This window comes from Arctopsyche grandis, chromosome 3 (genome assembly GCF_051622035.1).
Source record: "Arctopsyche grandis isolate Sample6627 chromosome 3, ASM5162203v2, whole genome shotgun sequence".
Lineage (NCBI taxonomy): Eukaryota > Metazoa > Arthropoda > Insecta > Trichoptera > Hydropsychidae > Arctopsyche > Arctopsyche grandis.
In genome coordinates this window covers 17,269,921-17,286,572 of record NC_135357.1, presented here as the reverse complement: position 1 = coordinate 17,286,572, position 16,652 = coordinate 17,269,921, and the positions used below count along the sequence as shown (strand labels likewise).

The 16,652-nt window shown below is 35.2% G+C and overlaps 1 protein-coding gene across 1 annotated transcript in view; it reads left to right on the top strand.

Annotated features, from left to right (window-relative positions):
• The window catches only part of LOC143909138 (protein O-mannosyl-transferase Tmtc2-like), a 236,039-nt gene that overhangs the window by 58,407 nt on the left and 160,980 nt on the right, over positions 1 to 16,652 (top strand). The window contains exon 3 of the mRNA XM_077427039.1: positions 13,088 to 13,098. Coding sequence (XP_077283165.1) covers positions 13,088 to 13,098 — 11 coding nt within the window. The remainder of the gene's footprint in view (positions 1 to 13,087; positions 13,099 to 16,652) is intronic.

Sequence of the window (16,652 nt, the reverse complement as noted above, 5' to 3'; positions counted from 1 at the left end):
TATTTCATCTATTACTATGCGAAAAGTACTATTGCTATGCGAAAGCTTTTTTTGGATTTTAAACAACATATTTTCGTGCCTCAGCTACTTTTAATATTGTATAGTTAGAAAATTAAGTTACACTCATAATTTCTTAATCCAGATCTTTTTCATATTTTTCCATAATATCAAAAAGAATCAGTTATTGTAAAACCAAAGCAAAAGGAGGAGGAGCCTCCTTTCTTTCCCCTTCTCTGGTCAATTTTTATTTTTATTTTTAAATGCTTTTTATTATTACTAAATCATGTTCACAATACATCTTATATCTATTTTAATAGTTACTGATCTCCTGGTCATTTTGTATTTTACAATTTTATTTTATTTTTTGTTAACAATTATAATATTATATTATTCTAATGTTAATGTACAGCATGATTGGAAAAGAGCTCAAAAACCTATTTACAATTCTTATTGCATAGTGTAAAATAGTAAGTTTAATGTGAGAAAGTTTTACTTCTGTTGTGTGTAGTGTGAAGGGTAGATTATTTTGTATCGCGGTTATCGCTTATATGTATATTGTGTATGCATGTATGTGAATTCTAAGGAATGTATGTAGTACCATTTGAAAAGTAGACAGACATATGAGATGTATACAACATTTTCTACGATTCATGCTATGAGCGATTTCTTCCGTTATTTTTTTCATAGAAAAGTGACGTAATATTTAAGTGGCTCTGTGTTAAATAATAAGCGAGCCATAGCAGACAGTATGAAATGGCCGATGGAACAATGGCACCGTTTAGCACGGATAACACACGACCCGGTAAAGCCGAATGGCGAATAAATCGGCGACGGCCACTCGGAACTGCTTCACCGGCGACAAACGGAGGCTCTATAATTTTGGCGTGAGCTCTTTCGAATGACTGGGGTGGTGCCGACCCCGGGTTCAATACTCGCATTACTCTCGCCCCAACGACTGGAGAAAAACCAAATGAAGGCTCTACGGGCGACTCTGGCTCTTGTGCACTCCCGGTCGACGGGTGCACGTGGTTTGGCCCGCGGGGTCCACGTGCTCTCGGGAGTGATGATCCCCCTTTTCCCGGGAGTCCTGGCCCCGGGAGATATATCGGCATATTAAAACGGACGATTTGTTACTGCGCGCACGCTGCACCGACGGAGATATTCAATTTCCATTTCTTATTCTGTCGTGATTCATGTCGAATTGTGTACGATTGATATGTGTTAACCGCAGAATCTTGTGCAAATATGTAATTCGATCAAATTTTCCGTCAATTTTTTGTTCCACGTTCAATTTTATATTCATGTTTTATTAATAACTAGTTGAACCCGGCATGCGTTGCAATTCCAGAATAAGGCATGTAATTCCCGTTCCTGTTCCCATTCCCGTTCCCATTGAATTCCCGAATTTTAATATTTTTTAATCGGTGAATGTGTGTGTGCGTTTGCTGTTTAGGTATGTGTATGTATTTGTGGTTTGTGTGTGTGTGTGCTTATGCACGCATATACATACATACCTGTATGTTTACTTGAGGTGTGCGTGCATTCGCACGGTACATTTCAGGTATTAATTCTTAACGCATGCGCGCTTTATGTGTTCATGCGTTGTTGTTTATTTAGTACTTGGTTATGAACAGTTTGGTTTTTTTTATTAGAGCAGTGATGTGCGGTTGTTCTTGTGCGATATTCATGAACAACCGTTTCGTTCTCCGACGAAAGGGTCTCTTAGACTGTATTCGTTGGGGAGGAGGGGGGTTGTTGGTTTCATGTTTATGGCTTTAAGGGTCAAATTCCTTGACCTTTAAAGCAGGCAAATTGGAACTCGTCTCTTCAACGCTGTGTCGTCATAAACCAACTGGTAACCTGGTTACCAACGAATACATTTCCTTGACTACACTTCCAACTTTCGCGTCCAACTGCTTCCAACTTTTGCGTCGGTAAAATCGTAATTAAGAATATTATTATTAAGAGGTTTTTCCCGTTTTTTTTCACAGTAAGATTCCCGAACATGCATACAACATATACTGAAAGTTATGTTGTATGCATAAATATATATATATATATATATATATATATATATATATATATATATATATATATATATATATATATATATATATATATATATATATATATATATATATATATATATATATATATATATATATATTTATATATACATATATATATTCACTTTAGTTGTATAAGTGTTCTTGGTTTGAATTAAGAACAAATTCTGATGCAAATTCCTCCGGGGCTTCAGGATGCTTTCTAATATTTGCCTACCGTCTGTTGGATAGCCCTGGCGTACAAAATAATATTTTTTATTGCATTATTTTTGGTGTGTTTAATAGAACGACATAAATTTAGATGGTTCATCGGGAAAAAAGGCGATTGTGTGGTGCTGATAGCTCTCAAAGATTAGGAACACGCGAAAGCTCGATTATATGCATCCGTACGTTCGACGTTAAAACTTTGACACAAGTTTTATATATTGCCCTTTAATTACACTTGCTGTAAAGCGAGCTTAATTCGAATTTCACGCGGTTATTTGTCCATTTATTTTTAACGTCGAAAAAAACCTCAACCTTAATTGGTTATTCATTTCATAAAATACTGGGTAATTTCAAATCGGTATTGTATTACGAGAATATTACGGAATGCGGACACGTTCGTTCACTTCGTGCGTCGAAAGGTTCGATCAATAGGGTCAGATAGTATCTCTATAAAATTACATTATTTGCTTCTATCAGAAGTGTATACTAATGTAGCGCAATGATTTATGGCCAAATATAAATCGTTTGATTATGCTCGGCCCCGTTACGTTGTGTGAAAAGAAAACCGAAATATGCCAATCAATATGGAAAATATCATTATTTATGGTAACGATTCATTCACTGCCATTTTCTCTAGAATGTGATCAAATTAAGCTATTTTATGTTTTTATATATATCTAAGTAACTACATTCATATGTACATTGTTTTATTTTTTTGTACTTTTTGAGTTATGTTGTGATTTCGATGATATTTTATTCAGACTCTCATAATATTATGTACGTATTCACCATTTGCCGTTGGCACCGATGCGTGATGTACATTTTGTCAAAATTAATCGACCGGAAGTGACAGGTAACTAGTGAACCATGTTTGACGTTTGCTCATTTTTGCGATGGCTTTTGACTATAATCTCTTTTGCGTGTTCATATAACATTTAGTACGTATAAATATTATGAGTTATATTCGGAATAAAACGAGGTTCTTCCTTTATTTTACGCGCATGTACGAATTGATCTATTTTTTTTCCAACGCCATTTCTGTGCATGAATTCTAAATCGGAGCAATGTCGTTTGAATACTGTAAAAGCTTTCTAAAATTTTGAAAAGGGGCTCCGTAAGGATTCCAAGTGTCACCTTTATCCCATTAGGGTGTGTATTCATAGAGCTTTTGTGTCCATTCAAGAATTCGACTAAATCACCATATCAATATATTTTTTCAAACCAGTATTATTCACTACAAATAGGTACATATATATATATGAAAGTAATGCTGACATTATAAATCTATTCTAAAATACATACCTGACTTTATTTCAATCTACGATTTATATTCCGTTAATTCCTGTTTCATTTGAAACTAAGGAACTACGATCGAAATTTTTGTTTTTACATATTATAAAGTATGTATAGTGGTTCTACTTACCTACATACATATGTATGTATATGTATATACAAGCAATCATCATCATGTATATACAGCCAGCCACCATCCACTGCTGGATGTAGGTCTCCCCAACATACTTTGATTCTTCTTTGTTTTGCGCAAATCCCATCCATTTCACTCCACTCATTTTTTTTAAATTTCGTTCACCAGACTTCCTTTTAAATTCCCTCGGGTACAATTTCAGCATTTCTTTTATCCTTATTTCATCCATTCTTTTAACTATGTAATCCGCCTATTTCCATTTCAATCTCTTCACTCTTTCTACTACATATACATATCTACTACTCTTGTCATAATCAAGTATTCCGTTTCCAATATCTTCTCGTTATGCCGATCATACAGCGTTCCATGCCTCTTTGAGTGACTTATATATACATAGGTACATAATAAGTGTGTACATATCAACGTATATGTTAATGTTTAGCACCGAGAGGTAACCGGGTTCGATTCCCTGCTAATCTGATTTTCAGTTTACCAATATGATTTCATTGTTGAAACGGTTCCTCCATTAAAATTGGCAAAAACCACCCTACCCGCTATGTCAGAAATATCTGAATTTGATTTACATATGAAAAAAAAATTGTACAAATCTAAATCCATGGATGTCTCGTTAATTTCGTGTACTTCAGCCTCTCGAAAAACAGTAATTTATGTAATAAAAAATCATGCAATGTAATTAATTGTCTAGGAAGGCGCATATGGGTTTACCTGTTAGGCCTTCCTGGTATATATCTATGTAAAAAAAATATTGTTTAGGAAAAATGTAGTTCAAATTTCTTTGTAATGTGACGCATTTTGATAAATCCTTTTATCGCATTTCGCATGTTACATTAAATTACGTTACGTTGTTAAAATTTCAATATGTGATATTCAAATAGCATATAACCCATGCAAACTCTTGCCTAAAGCCCAAAAGTTATATCGCGGCACATGTTATATACAGATATATGGTTCCGCGCTCTGGATATTTAATATCGCTACCAAATCCTTTGATATTCGAGATAAAGGCCTCTTTTTCGCGATATTGCCCATTTTCCTTCGCAAAACCACAAAAAATAAATAAACAATGTAGAGTTGACAGACACAGTGCGCTTCCGAATCAATAAAAAAAATTCACAACAAATATGTCCAACATTGGATTGGAAATGGAAGCAAATTTCAGATGTTTTTAATAATAAAAATGTAAATGGCAAGCAGGTCATCTTAAAATGGAGATCGTCAATGTATGATTAATTGAAAATAAGTTTTGAAAATTTGGCAGCGAAAGCATCGCGCAAAAGAGCTAGGACCGGATAAAGTGCGAGAAGATTGCCGTCCAGGCGGATTCAGTATATCATCAATTCATCCGTCATACGTTACGCCGCTCTCTGTTTTCACTTTGTGGAAATCCCATTTCCTGGGCGAAGCTGAAAAGGCGACCATCTATCTGTAATATAAACGATGGAAAAGTTCAGGATATTGACCTCTAAAGTGTCCAACATTTTTAGGCAACAAAAATGTATTCAAATATGTAGGTACATGTACATATGTATACTGGGTATAATTTATAACAAAGGTTTTTATACACATTAAAGCTATTCAAATCAAAGTCCTACTATTATCTAAATAGAATCGTGAATTTTATATTTGCAATAATTATTCATAAAAATTCGCGTTTCTTATTTTGAATCCATCAAAGATAAATTGGTTAACTAATGCCGGCCACACACCATCAAGCCTATCGACAAATTTTCATGATACAATAGATTTAATCAAGTATACTTGGAGGTGTGTGGCTGTTAAAACTCTTTTTAACATACCTCTTCTTAGCTTGTTACCATAATTCCATTACGGGGTTCCTCTGGGTGACACCTATGGTATATAACTTGTAAATATATAAATTTAAAATTAAATTCAAACAGTCGTGATAAATAGTAGGTACGATGGTTTTTGTCAATTTGGCGGGGAACCGTTTCAATAATGAAATCAGATAAATTAGCAAGCTCTGGTAGGAAACCATCGACTTGGAGTCACAAATATCAAAATTTTGACCAGCAGCACTACAGAAATACTTTCGAATAGACTATTTTCAATCGAGGTCAACCCAGGGCTTGAAAACGCAATCACTGAGCTATGCTTCTGGTTAATTTACATGCCAAGTGTAAACTTAAAGCCACACACCTTCAAGTACACTTGATCCAATCTATCGTATTATGCAAACTTGACGACAGACTTGATGGTGCCTGGCCGGTATATATGTACTTAGGTACACTGTATTTATTAATCCTATTTCCGAAATGAATTTAATTTTAAATGTTAAAAGATAAGTCAAAAGTATGATAATGGACATACGATACAAATGGCGAATGCTGTAGGGAGGTTTAAGCTTTTGAAAATATAATGTGAAATATACTTCGCTCAAAGGGGAACGTAAGCTGATACCAAGGGGATGAAAATAAGTTACGAAAAGGCTGACATGTATGAACAAAATTTGCAATTCGACGAATATTAACGTATATAGCTGCTCCATTATCATAAAACAGATCGAAGGCTATTTTTTTACTTATTTTTCTCTATGAGTTGATAAAAATTTAAATTTTTTCCAAAGTTTGGTAACCCTAGTTGTAGGCACTTTTACACGGTGACGCTTTATACTCTCGGTCCGGTTCATATATAACCGATATGATAAAAAAAAATTGGCTCAAAGTTTTGCCGGGGGCCTGTATTCAGTTCCAAACCTCGACTCCGCCCACCGTCGCACGTCGGTCGGTTTTTTCCGGATTTTTTACCCGGTATCAGGCCATCTGTAGTCGGCGTCGGAAACTTTTCGTGGGGAAGTTTTCGATTTTGGGGAGGCTGGGTGTGTCGTGGTGTGGAGGGTGCAGTGGGTGGGTGGATGCGGTGGCTGTAATCCAGCCCCGGTTCTGTCACGTTGCGTGATGATGATGAGGGACGTCACGTGCAAGGTCCAAAAAAGGCGGGTTCTGGACCCGTGTGATTGAAATCCGATGACCCTTTTTTGTCGCTAACCGGCGATCGGATTTGTCTACTCGAATGCCATTATCTTACAGGCACATGTGTCATATCGAATGGGTGCCGCTCATAATTCAAAGCGGCTGGATTATGCGTATTATTAAAAAAATATCGGAAACCCTACCCATGTGTCAAACTATTGGATTCAATCGTGTATTAAGATAAACCGGAAGTGTAATATCTGGTTTTGATTTATATTATAGTTAGTATTTAGTTTTTGCATTAATTTGGTTTTTTTTATTAATACTTGCTTGTATTTTCTCATCTACATATGTATGTATATATGTATATTATTTAAAAATGAATGTCTGTGTGTGTGTCGCGAATAGGCTTCTAAGCCACTGAACCGATTTCGATGGAACTTTCAGGATTTGTTGTATGTATGTCCGGGAAGATTACTGTGAAAAAAAATTGCCCAAAACCGGGAACAGAAACGGGAAAAATGGGAATCAGTCTCATTGCAACGCTATAATTTCAAATTTTTTCGCGTCGCGACCAACCTGTTCGCTGCCTGCGTTTTACTGACAAATGGGAACGGGAACTAGAACGGGAACGGGAACGGAAACGAGAACGGGAACGGGAACGGGAATTGCATGCGTTATTGTGGCATTGCAACGCATCTCAGGTTCAGCTAGTTATTTCATAAAATGTTGACTTCACGATATTGATTTTCAAATATATTACACACCATTCTTTGAATTAGTTGTTATTTATGTTAAAATATCATGCTTACGTCAAAATATGACATTTTGGCTTCCTTATATGTATTTCATAAACTTATTTAATATTTTCAGAATTTTAATGTTTAAATCAAATTTTATTCACCTAAGGAAGCTCTCAACGACTTTTATTTTCAAAATAACGATTGGAACATGAAAAAAATACGATTTTCTGAAAAATACGCGTCTGCTATATAAATGGTCGTATGTAAAAGTTTCTGGTAAAATTCACCAGCTCCATCGATATAAATCTGAAATTTACGTTTTTCGCTTCGACCTATATGCATACTCAACTATATGTATAAAATATTTAAGAAAATAGGTTTGACATTTACGAGAGTTTTATTGTAATTTTATTATTATTATAATTATATAATTTATTTTAAATAATCTTTTCCTGGTAATATAAAGTGTGCATTTTCCGGTATATGTATGTATGTATGTGTATGCACATACATACATACATACAATGTATAAAACAGTGATTTTTGAGCTGAAATTGTATGTATTAGGTTTATGAAAATTTAAATGGTTCATATAAAAATATCGAGTTAATGATGCCGTGAGGGAGATTAACTCGATAACTTGTATTTACAACGCCATTAAAGTCATTATATGTATACTATCAAAATGTGAGTCTAATGGGAAATAAGCACCTGTAAAGTTTTTATGAATTTTCAATGATATAATAATTTACTATTTTACCTATCTAAAATAATTGAAGGTAAGAAAGATATTACATTTACTATGAGCAGACGTTAAAATTAACTCATTATAAGCTATCGTGAATTTTCAATGATAGAATAATTTGCCATTCTGACACCTACATTAATTGTAGGTAAGCTGGTGGCAAGATGATTATTGTGCTTAAATTTCGAGCCTTTTGATTGGTTTAGGACGTTGATATGTATGTATGTATGTACATAGGTAATGTTAGGCTAGGTTTGGTGAAATTATGAAATAGAGCTATGAAATCAGTAATTAAAGAAAATAGATTAATGAGTATTCTACATGAATGAGTATTAGAAATAGTTTAAAAAATGAGTATGTTTTTTTATGTTAATGTTTTTCTTAACACTTGCCGCACTGCGATGGATATCGAGTACCAGAACATATATTTTAGTTTATTCCTCTAAATATACTGAATGCAGTGTCTTAATATTTTATGGATTCCTCACCAAAACCTCTATGATTCCTATTATGTCATTACGAAAAAACAAACATTGATGAATATTAACAGAAATAATTATTTTCGTGGGAAGCTTTTATACACGTACCTCACAGATGCGAGAGAGGGGAATTCAGTAAGCGCCGCACTCAGCGGTCAGTGTGAGAATGATATCTGCCTTAGAATGATGACTCTACAGCCGTTTTTTCTTCAATTCTTCCACGTTTTTTTTATATTAGACATTTAATATATGATAAAATAATTTTATAGCTCTACTAGTGGTGTTATCCGACTTTGATCGGTTCCACTTTTGACAATCTCTTCCGTTTTAGCACGGATATAATAAAAGTAACTTGAAATGGAAATGCAGTCTAGTATAGTGAGAATACCGTCGAACGATGAAAAACAATTTTCATTTGTTTTTTTATTAAATTTATTTGATTAAAAAATGGGATGGGTGGACCAAATTAGGAAAATGTGTGGGGTGAGATGGCTGAGAGTTGCGCAAAACGGAGACCTTCATCCAGCAGTGGTTAGCGGATTTTTTTAACACAGTAAGTCAATTTTTAAACAAAATAAATAATATGTTATATTCTTATGTGCACGTGTTGCAATGAAAAGTGTCGAAATTTTCACGGTAGAAAAAAAATTCCTACGTCATCAGCAACCAGTACATTTTAACTCGCTATTATCATCAACGAATTCATTCATTCGAGAACTTTAAATGGTAAGCACTTTGAAACTATGTATGTATGTAATGCGAAATCGTAAATTTCCTCCTCCGATCGACCACACGGTGGATTCGTGGATGCTGCGCTCGCCCACTCGACAAAGATACGTGCGGCCCATTAACGCCGGCCGTTATTAATTCAATTCGCCGTGTAACGCGACCGGCGGGCCGAATTAAATTTATATGAGCGGCGCCGGCGACGGTTAACGGTTAACGGCCATAACGGCCGGCCCGTTTGTAACGGCTGTTGGCGCGCTTCCACGGCCGCGCGAGAGACGCCGCTTCTTGCGCCGCCACTGCCACTCGTGTTTACTCCTCAAATTTCCATAACCGTATCATAAATTCGCGGCTTTCGGTCCGTTTGCGGGGATATTTTCGGTAATTTACGCCCTTAAAATTCGCACATTTACGCGCTCTGATACCCCAACGTGTGCGCTGACTTCCGTACACCGGCCTAATATACGCCGCAGCCGCAGACTGTGGTGATCTATTTTTAAAGTAGCCGATGATATGTTGTCGGGATGTCTAGGAATTCGTTTACATTGTGTGGATATTTAAGCGGGGAAATGTACACAATTATATATATTTATTTTTCCTCACATATGTACCTACATATGTGATGTGACTATGTCACATACGTCACTAAAATCTCGATTACGGAATGTCTGATACTCGAAAACTCCCCCGCCGAGAGTACGGTCCATCATCCATGTGAACTATCATAATAATAATGAGAATTCGAATGCCAGATATTCCGTATTCGCAATTTTCGTGGCAACGATTGTCGTGTGCGGGATTTTCATATGCAAAATTGTCCTTTTGCCATATAATACTTATGTATATGTACTACTTGGATATTTACTTAAATAATCACACATTTCTCTTATATTACTGCCCATTATAAACTATATATAAAAATAGTTGCATCTTCTACTGATTAAAAACTTTAATAAATTTTGTTATGTTTAAAATAAATATAAGAAGTTCTAATTCGGATCCCTGTGGTACTCCATGAGGGATTTTTATTTTTTATTTATTTTTTACCTTCGCCTACTAATAAATAAAAAAATATCTAAAACAATCTAAAACTGTACTCCTATAGTTTCTACAGTCTCTATAGTTTCAAACGCTTTTTAAACGCCTAAAAAATTATCTCTTACATTCATGTTTAAAACATTCATCACCTCCTTTCAATTTGAAACAGTTTTATAACAATTTATTTACAAATCCATATATACATACTTATGTATATGTGAATTTATTCATTACAGTTTTAGCTTTTTTATGCAAATGAAGCAGGTTTAATTGTGAAACGAAAGTCTTTCGTCTGGTCGTAATGACGACCTTTATTAGTTGTTAAAACGGTTTCCGCTTAGCCTCTGGTCTTTCGATATTCATTCGGTATTTGTGTTTATAATGCTTGAGTACAGGGAAAGGGATGCGAAGTGTCGCGAAATGGTAGTGTGAATTCTCAATTTCTGAAATATTATTATTATATGCTAAGATATTCGAAAATGGTTTTGTTATTCTCGTTACTTTAAGGTTAGTTTTTTTAATTCATTCTGTTTGAAATAAAAGTTGTGTTTTCTCGATTTTGCAAACTATGTAAATACTTTTTCTTTTATTTAATCTCATCAAACTCTCAATTAAACCAAGCCTATATAAGAACATTATAATTCTTAATTTTAAAGAATAGGATTAAATTAATAAAGAAAACAACTTCTAAGAATTTCTATTTTCATATATTGAAAAACTTTAGTTTTTCACGGAATTTTCATGTCAGTTAGGCCACTTAATTTCAGTATTTAGTTTGTGTTAGCATTTTGTCTAATTTTATTTTTATAAATAATATGTACACGAACATTTGAAAACTTTGAGCTCTTAGATTACAAAAGATAAATGGGGATAAATTTAGTGGACTTGGGAATTTCACTATTGTTAGGATAATTTCAGTGCACAATCTCAAAGTTTTCTTTTGAATATTGTGAAATTTATGGAAGCTTTTGTTAAATTATTCAGATTTGAATTTAAATATTATTTCAATACTTAACGCCAAATATTACAGCAATTAAATAATTTATTTATTTATTTATTTATTTATTTATTTTAAACAGACCATTGTGGCATAACAGGAATTCCTAAAGCGCCACAATGGTCAAAAAATATAACACAAAAAAGAAAAAAAACAAAATAACAATTAAACATAAACATAAATACATCTACATACATAAAAAATAGCATTTATAATAACAGTAAAAATATCAAATAAAATATAGCATAAGGAATGCCTTGCACCTACAGCCAGTTTCAATAAATATGTAAGAAACAACTACAAATACAAAACATCCCTGTAAGGCCCAAATGGAAGAGAGTTAATCAAAATTTCACTCATAAATCACAATCAATCATGAAAACAATGATGAGCGCAGACTACCAGATAAATGGGTTAGAGTAATTTCCGACAATTTACGCTCACTAAGGTGGAAAATATCACATTCAGTCTCGGCAGCAACGATTTCATTAAGAAGTCGGATAGCTCTTGGAATAGGAGCCATTCGAAAAAGGACTGTGCGGGCAGGAGGTACAGCCAGCAAATGATGATGTCTACCACGCACATAGTGAATAGGGACATAAAGCCCCAACTGCTCCAGCAACAACGGGCATGACGTATTACCACGTAAGAGCAGGAGAACGAAACGAATTAATGAGAAGTTTCTCCGAAGTTCAAGGGAATTATACCCAAGCATGCCCAAAAGGAAAGGAGTGGGGTAGAGATATGGGTAATACCCATATTCTTTCCTATATAGGAAACGAAGAAATGCTTTTTGCACTTTCTCAATCATCAGATAATGCTAGTAATAATAATCAGATAGACTGTGTTCTTTATATATGTTTTAATAATTCACATTATGAAAATTCTCAGTATTCAGTGTATGTTCTTGTTTTTGCGGCTCTAAGAAAAGTATTTTTCATTTGTTACTCGTTTCACAAATACGCTCTCATCCCCCACGGACATTTCATCTCGGCTCTTTGCGGATGTATCAAATATATAGAATGAAAAACGACGAACGCTCGCTTTATCTCTTCCGTTAGGCGCATCATTATATACAAGGTTTTAATAAAAATGGAGATAAACATAAGCACATACACATACGTACATACAAACATACATATGTTGGAAAATAATTTTAAAAATATCAACTATCCTATTTTATTATAGCTATTTTAGAAATAGCGTTTGTCGTCTCCACATAGAAATACGATACTTCACTGAACTAACCAACGCGACACTGCGCGGAAAATGCGCTTTCAACGGTATTGGAAAATGCTACATATCTATTTTTGTATTCATTTATTTATGAATCTTTATCACTGTATTATTTGTGTGGATAAAGCGCGATCACAGTAAATAAGGCTTATATTTAATAAGCGACGAATAATGTTTATTTGATGATCTTTGAGAATGTATTCATTTTCACGACGCGCAAACATAACATCCAAATTTGAACGGCAAATAAAGGCTACACATAAGCGGAAAAGAAGAACGGACAAAAGCGGAACTTTGCCGAAATGACAATATTTATTATGTACCTTTATACGTTTTCTCTCACCCTGACGGCAGGGTTTTGAGCACTTAATGACGTGTGCGCGAATTGGTATGGCCTTCCTCCTAGTTCTCCCCATTCGACGGGGTGCCTGGAGAATTTCATAGAATTTCAGTGAAAGTCTGTGCGAACGAAGCTGTACTGTCTGTGTGTAATGGGTGTAAAGTGAAATGTTTACTCAGTTTTCCCGTCAAATTGGGCCGTCGCCCGTTATGGGGACCATTTCACGTGGAAAGCGGACAGATTATCCGGTTCGAGTTTATTTTTAATGGCGTTTTCTCCACCATCTCGTCGGAGACACCCCTCCTCCACCCCCCACCCACCCATCCGATTTCTTCCATCCCCAGCCTCCCTTCGCGCTCGGATGTCTTGCCGATATCCGTCGTAGTCGGCGTGTAAACACGACTTTCGATAATTGGATAGGGTTTCTTTTGAGAAAAATTTATTTTTGCGTCGAGGCGTACGTATAAAATTTGTTGACACAATTTGTCGTTATTTAAAAGTCTTTGAAATGCGAGAGCCTGGCGTCAGTTTTTCTCGTATGCTCGATACGTATCCCGAAATAAAATCAACGTTGATTGAAGTTGTATTGCTTGATGTGCTACTAATGCGATCGAATTATTTACAAATACATACATATATTTATTTTTAATTGAAAATTTTCATCTCTAATGTATATTTAGATTCAATATTTTTTCACACAAAAATCAATTGTGTTCTAACTAAGGTTTGTATTTCAAAATTCCGAATCAAAATATTTTATGAAAATGTTTTATAATTTAGTATGTTTATTTTATTAACACTTGGTATAAACATTAAATGTTATACTAGGCTTATTGAAGCAAAAAAGTTTTCAATCCATATGCTATATATTTTACTTTATCTATGTTTGTTCGTAGTAATAATATATGAAGTTTTGTGATCATGCGAAAATTTCGAACTCTGATTTTTTACTGATTTAGAACTCAGAATCGATCACTGATCACGTTTTTATGGTCTAGCAAAAATTGTGTGTAGCGTATTTTAGTATGTGTGTATTTGCATTTTGGAGGCTTAGTACACTAGTTTTTAGAACGGAATTTATTATCATTACGACAAAATTATTTTTCAAATTATTAAATTGACCCGAAGTAGAACCTATCCTTATATGTACCATTTCCCTTATTTTTGATTTATGGATTCAATTACATATCTCCTAACGGAATAGACTTTTAAATGTAATACGGAACGGAAGTTCTTTTAAATGTAATAGAAATGATAAATTTTATACACTAGTATTTTAAAAATATTTTTACCTGCCGGAAGTAGTATAAAAATACTACTTCCGGTAAAACCGGCAGTAGGTTTTTTTATATTTTTTCACATAAACTTATATTGAACTAAAATTTCATATATCTTACATATAAAACACTAATGTTTGCCAGTGCGTGGTCGTTACGTTGGTTGGGTGGTTGTTGGTTGGGTCCGTCGTTGGTTGGGTGGGAACAACACGTTCGATTTTTTTTTGCGCAGGGGGCCCCACCGAAGGGGGCGCACCCCCCATGGGGCCCGGCCGAAGGGAGCGCAGCCTCCATGGGGCCCCTTACGGGGGCACCACTCCTAATAAAATAATTTTAAAAAATTAAAAATATTTTTATATATATTATTTTTTTAATTTTTTTTTTGATTTAAAAAAAAAAAAATATATACCCCGGGCAAAGCCGAGTAATAAAGCTAGTAAACATATAAATTGAGGCAAGTCAACTGGAAGTTGCAGTATATTTCGTTCACATTCCAGCGTTCAGTTGATTACTTTTTGGATGAATTCCTGCCAGATTCTGTTCAATTCAATATATCATAATGAATAGCATGCAAACAATAACATGCATTTTTATTTTGTACTGTATTATTCTCATGATTATGTTGTAACATTTTTTAATTAACTCAAGTATTCTTGAGTGGGTTTGTCTGTTTGATTTGGAGTCGTTATATTTGTAAAGATCCACCCCTACTCCACTACTTGCATTTTAACTGTTGCTTTTGCACACCTTCTCCGAAAACTGGGGGTCAGCCTTTATAAATGGAACGGTCTCTAGCCATCCACAATTCTTCTTTTTGTTCGTGTGTCGTAACCATTCGCGAACTTTCAACCGAATGGACACTTGGCTAACGGACGTTATGCCCATGGACGTTAGGCCGATGGACGTTAGGCCAACGGACGCTTCGCCAAACGGAAATTTGTCCGACAGACAATTAGCTGAACGGACATTTTAGACCGACGGACTTTTCACCGAATGGACACTTGACCGACGGACGTTAGGCCAACGGACGCTTGGCTGAACTGATATAAGACCAACGGACTTTTAGTCGAGCGTAAATTTAGCCAACGGACGCTTGATTGAAAGGACCGTCAACCACTGTAATGTACATATGTATGTACATATGTGACTAACACTACCAACAGAGTTGAGACAAACGTTTGAGTTTAATTACCGAAATATTAAAAAATATGAATTTTAAACTAGATTATTTTGAGTTTTCATCCGGAAATAACACCTTTCCGATGATTTATGCAAATTGTCTCTTCGCGGCCGCAAAAGTAAGTCGGTCACGCGCGTTAACGGACGTTAACGACGCGCCATAACGAGCGCTCAACGGTTAAATGATATAAATTAAGACGTTATTGACTTTGCGGCGATTGTTTTGAGATCGGGCCGCGTTTTAAGCCGCGCCCTTACTCACACCCCACGATTTTCCGGACACCCGGGGGCGTAAGTGGCGCGGTGAAAAATAATGTTCCTAATTTGCCGATAATTAGCGCCGAGCTCGGGGATGGGAAGGGGAGGGGGGTGGTGAAATAGGAGGACGGTGAGAAAAGGCGCGGGCGTTTATATCTCAGCGCGTATATTTTATATACGCGAGGGTCTGAAAAAATTAGACTTGTTAATGAAGTCCCCTGTTCCCGATCCCGGGATGATATCCGCGCGAGTCGCTGTCTTAGAGAGCCGGAATGCAAATTACGCGGGAGCGGTATGCAAATTCGTCTGACACCGCTAAACGTTCCGCCATTCCGCAGCAGCCGGCTGCCAGGCACGGCCGATTTAAAACGTCGAATAAATTTTCATAAATTTCGGCACAGCCCTGTGTGTAGTTGTAGGTGTCGAGAAAAGCTCGCGCCGTAGTGCAGTGTTGGCTTGTGTCGATTAGCACCGGGGTGGGTTACTTTGCCACTGTTGCGGGACCTTGATACCTTCATATTTCCATTTCAAATCGACGCTAATCCACGCTGATAAATATTGACGATTAAATCTTAAAGTTCAAATTTTAGCATAAAAAAATCGTTGGAAATAAATCAGGGGTTTTTAGCATTTTTCGGGCTTGCCTTAATAAAAACGCTCATTTTTACTAAGACTGTATTGTTTTGTTGGAAATTTTGATTGATATTCACGATAAAATTAAATTATTATCCTTATAATAATAAAAAATTATATATTATAAAATATATAAAATTAAAGTACTTGTATCAATTTCTACGTACATATATTGTACAAATATCGTATAGATCATTTTCTTAGTTAAATATTTTTGTAAGGTATTCTATTAACATACATAGCTCTATACTTTTGTATTTGTACTTTGAAATCGATACTTACATAATAAATAGTTACATAATAGTAACCGGATATAATTTATCCAAAACGAGATCTGTTTGCTTTTTTTGG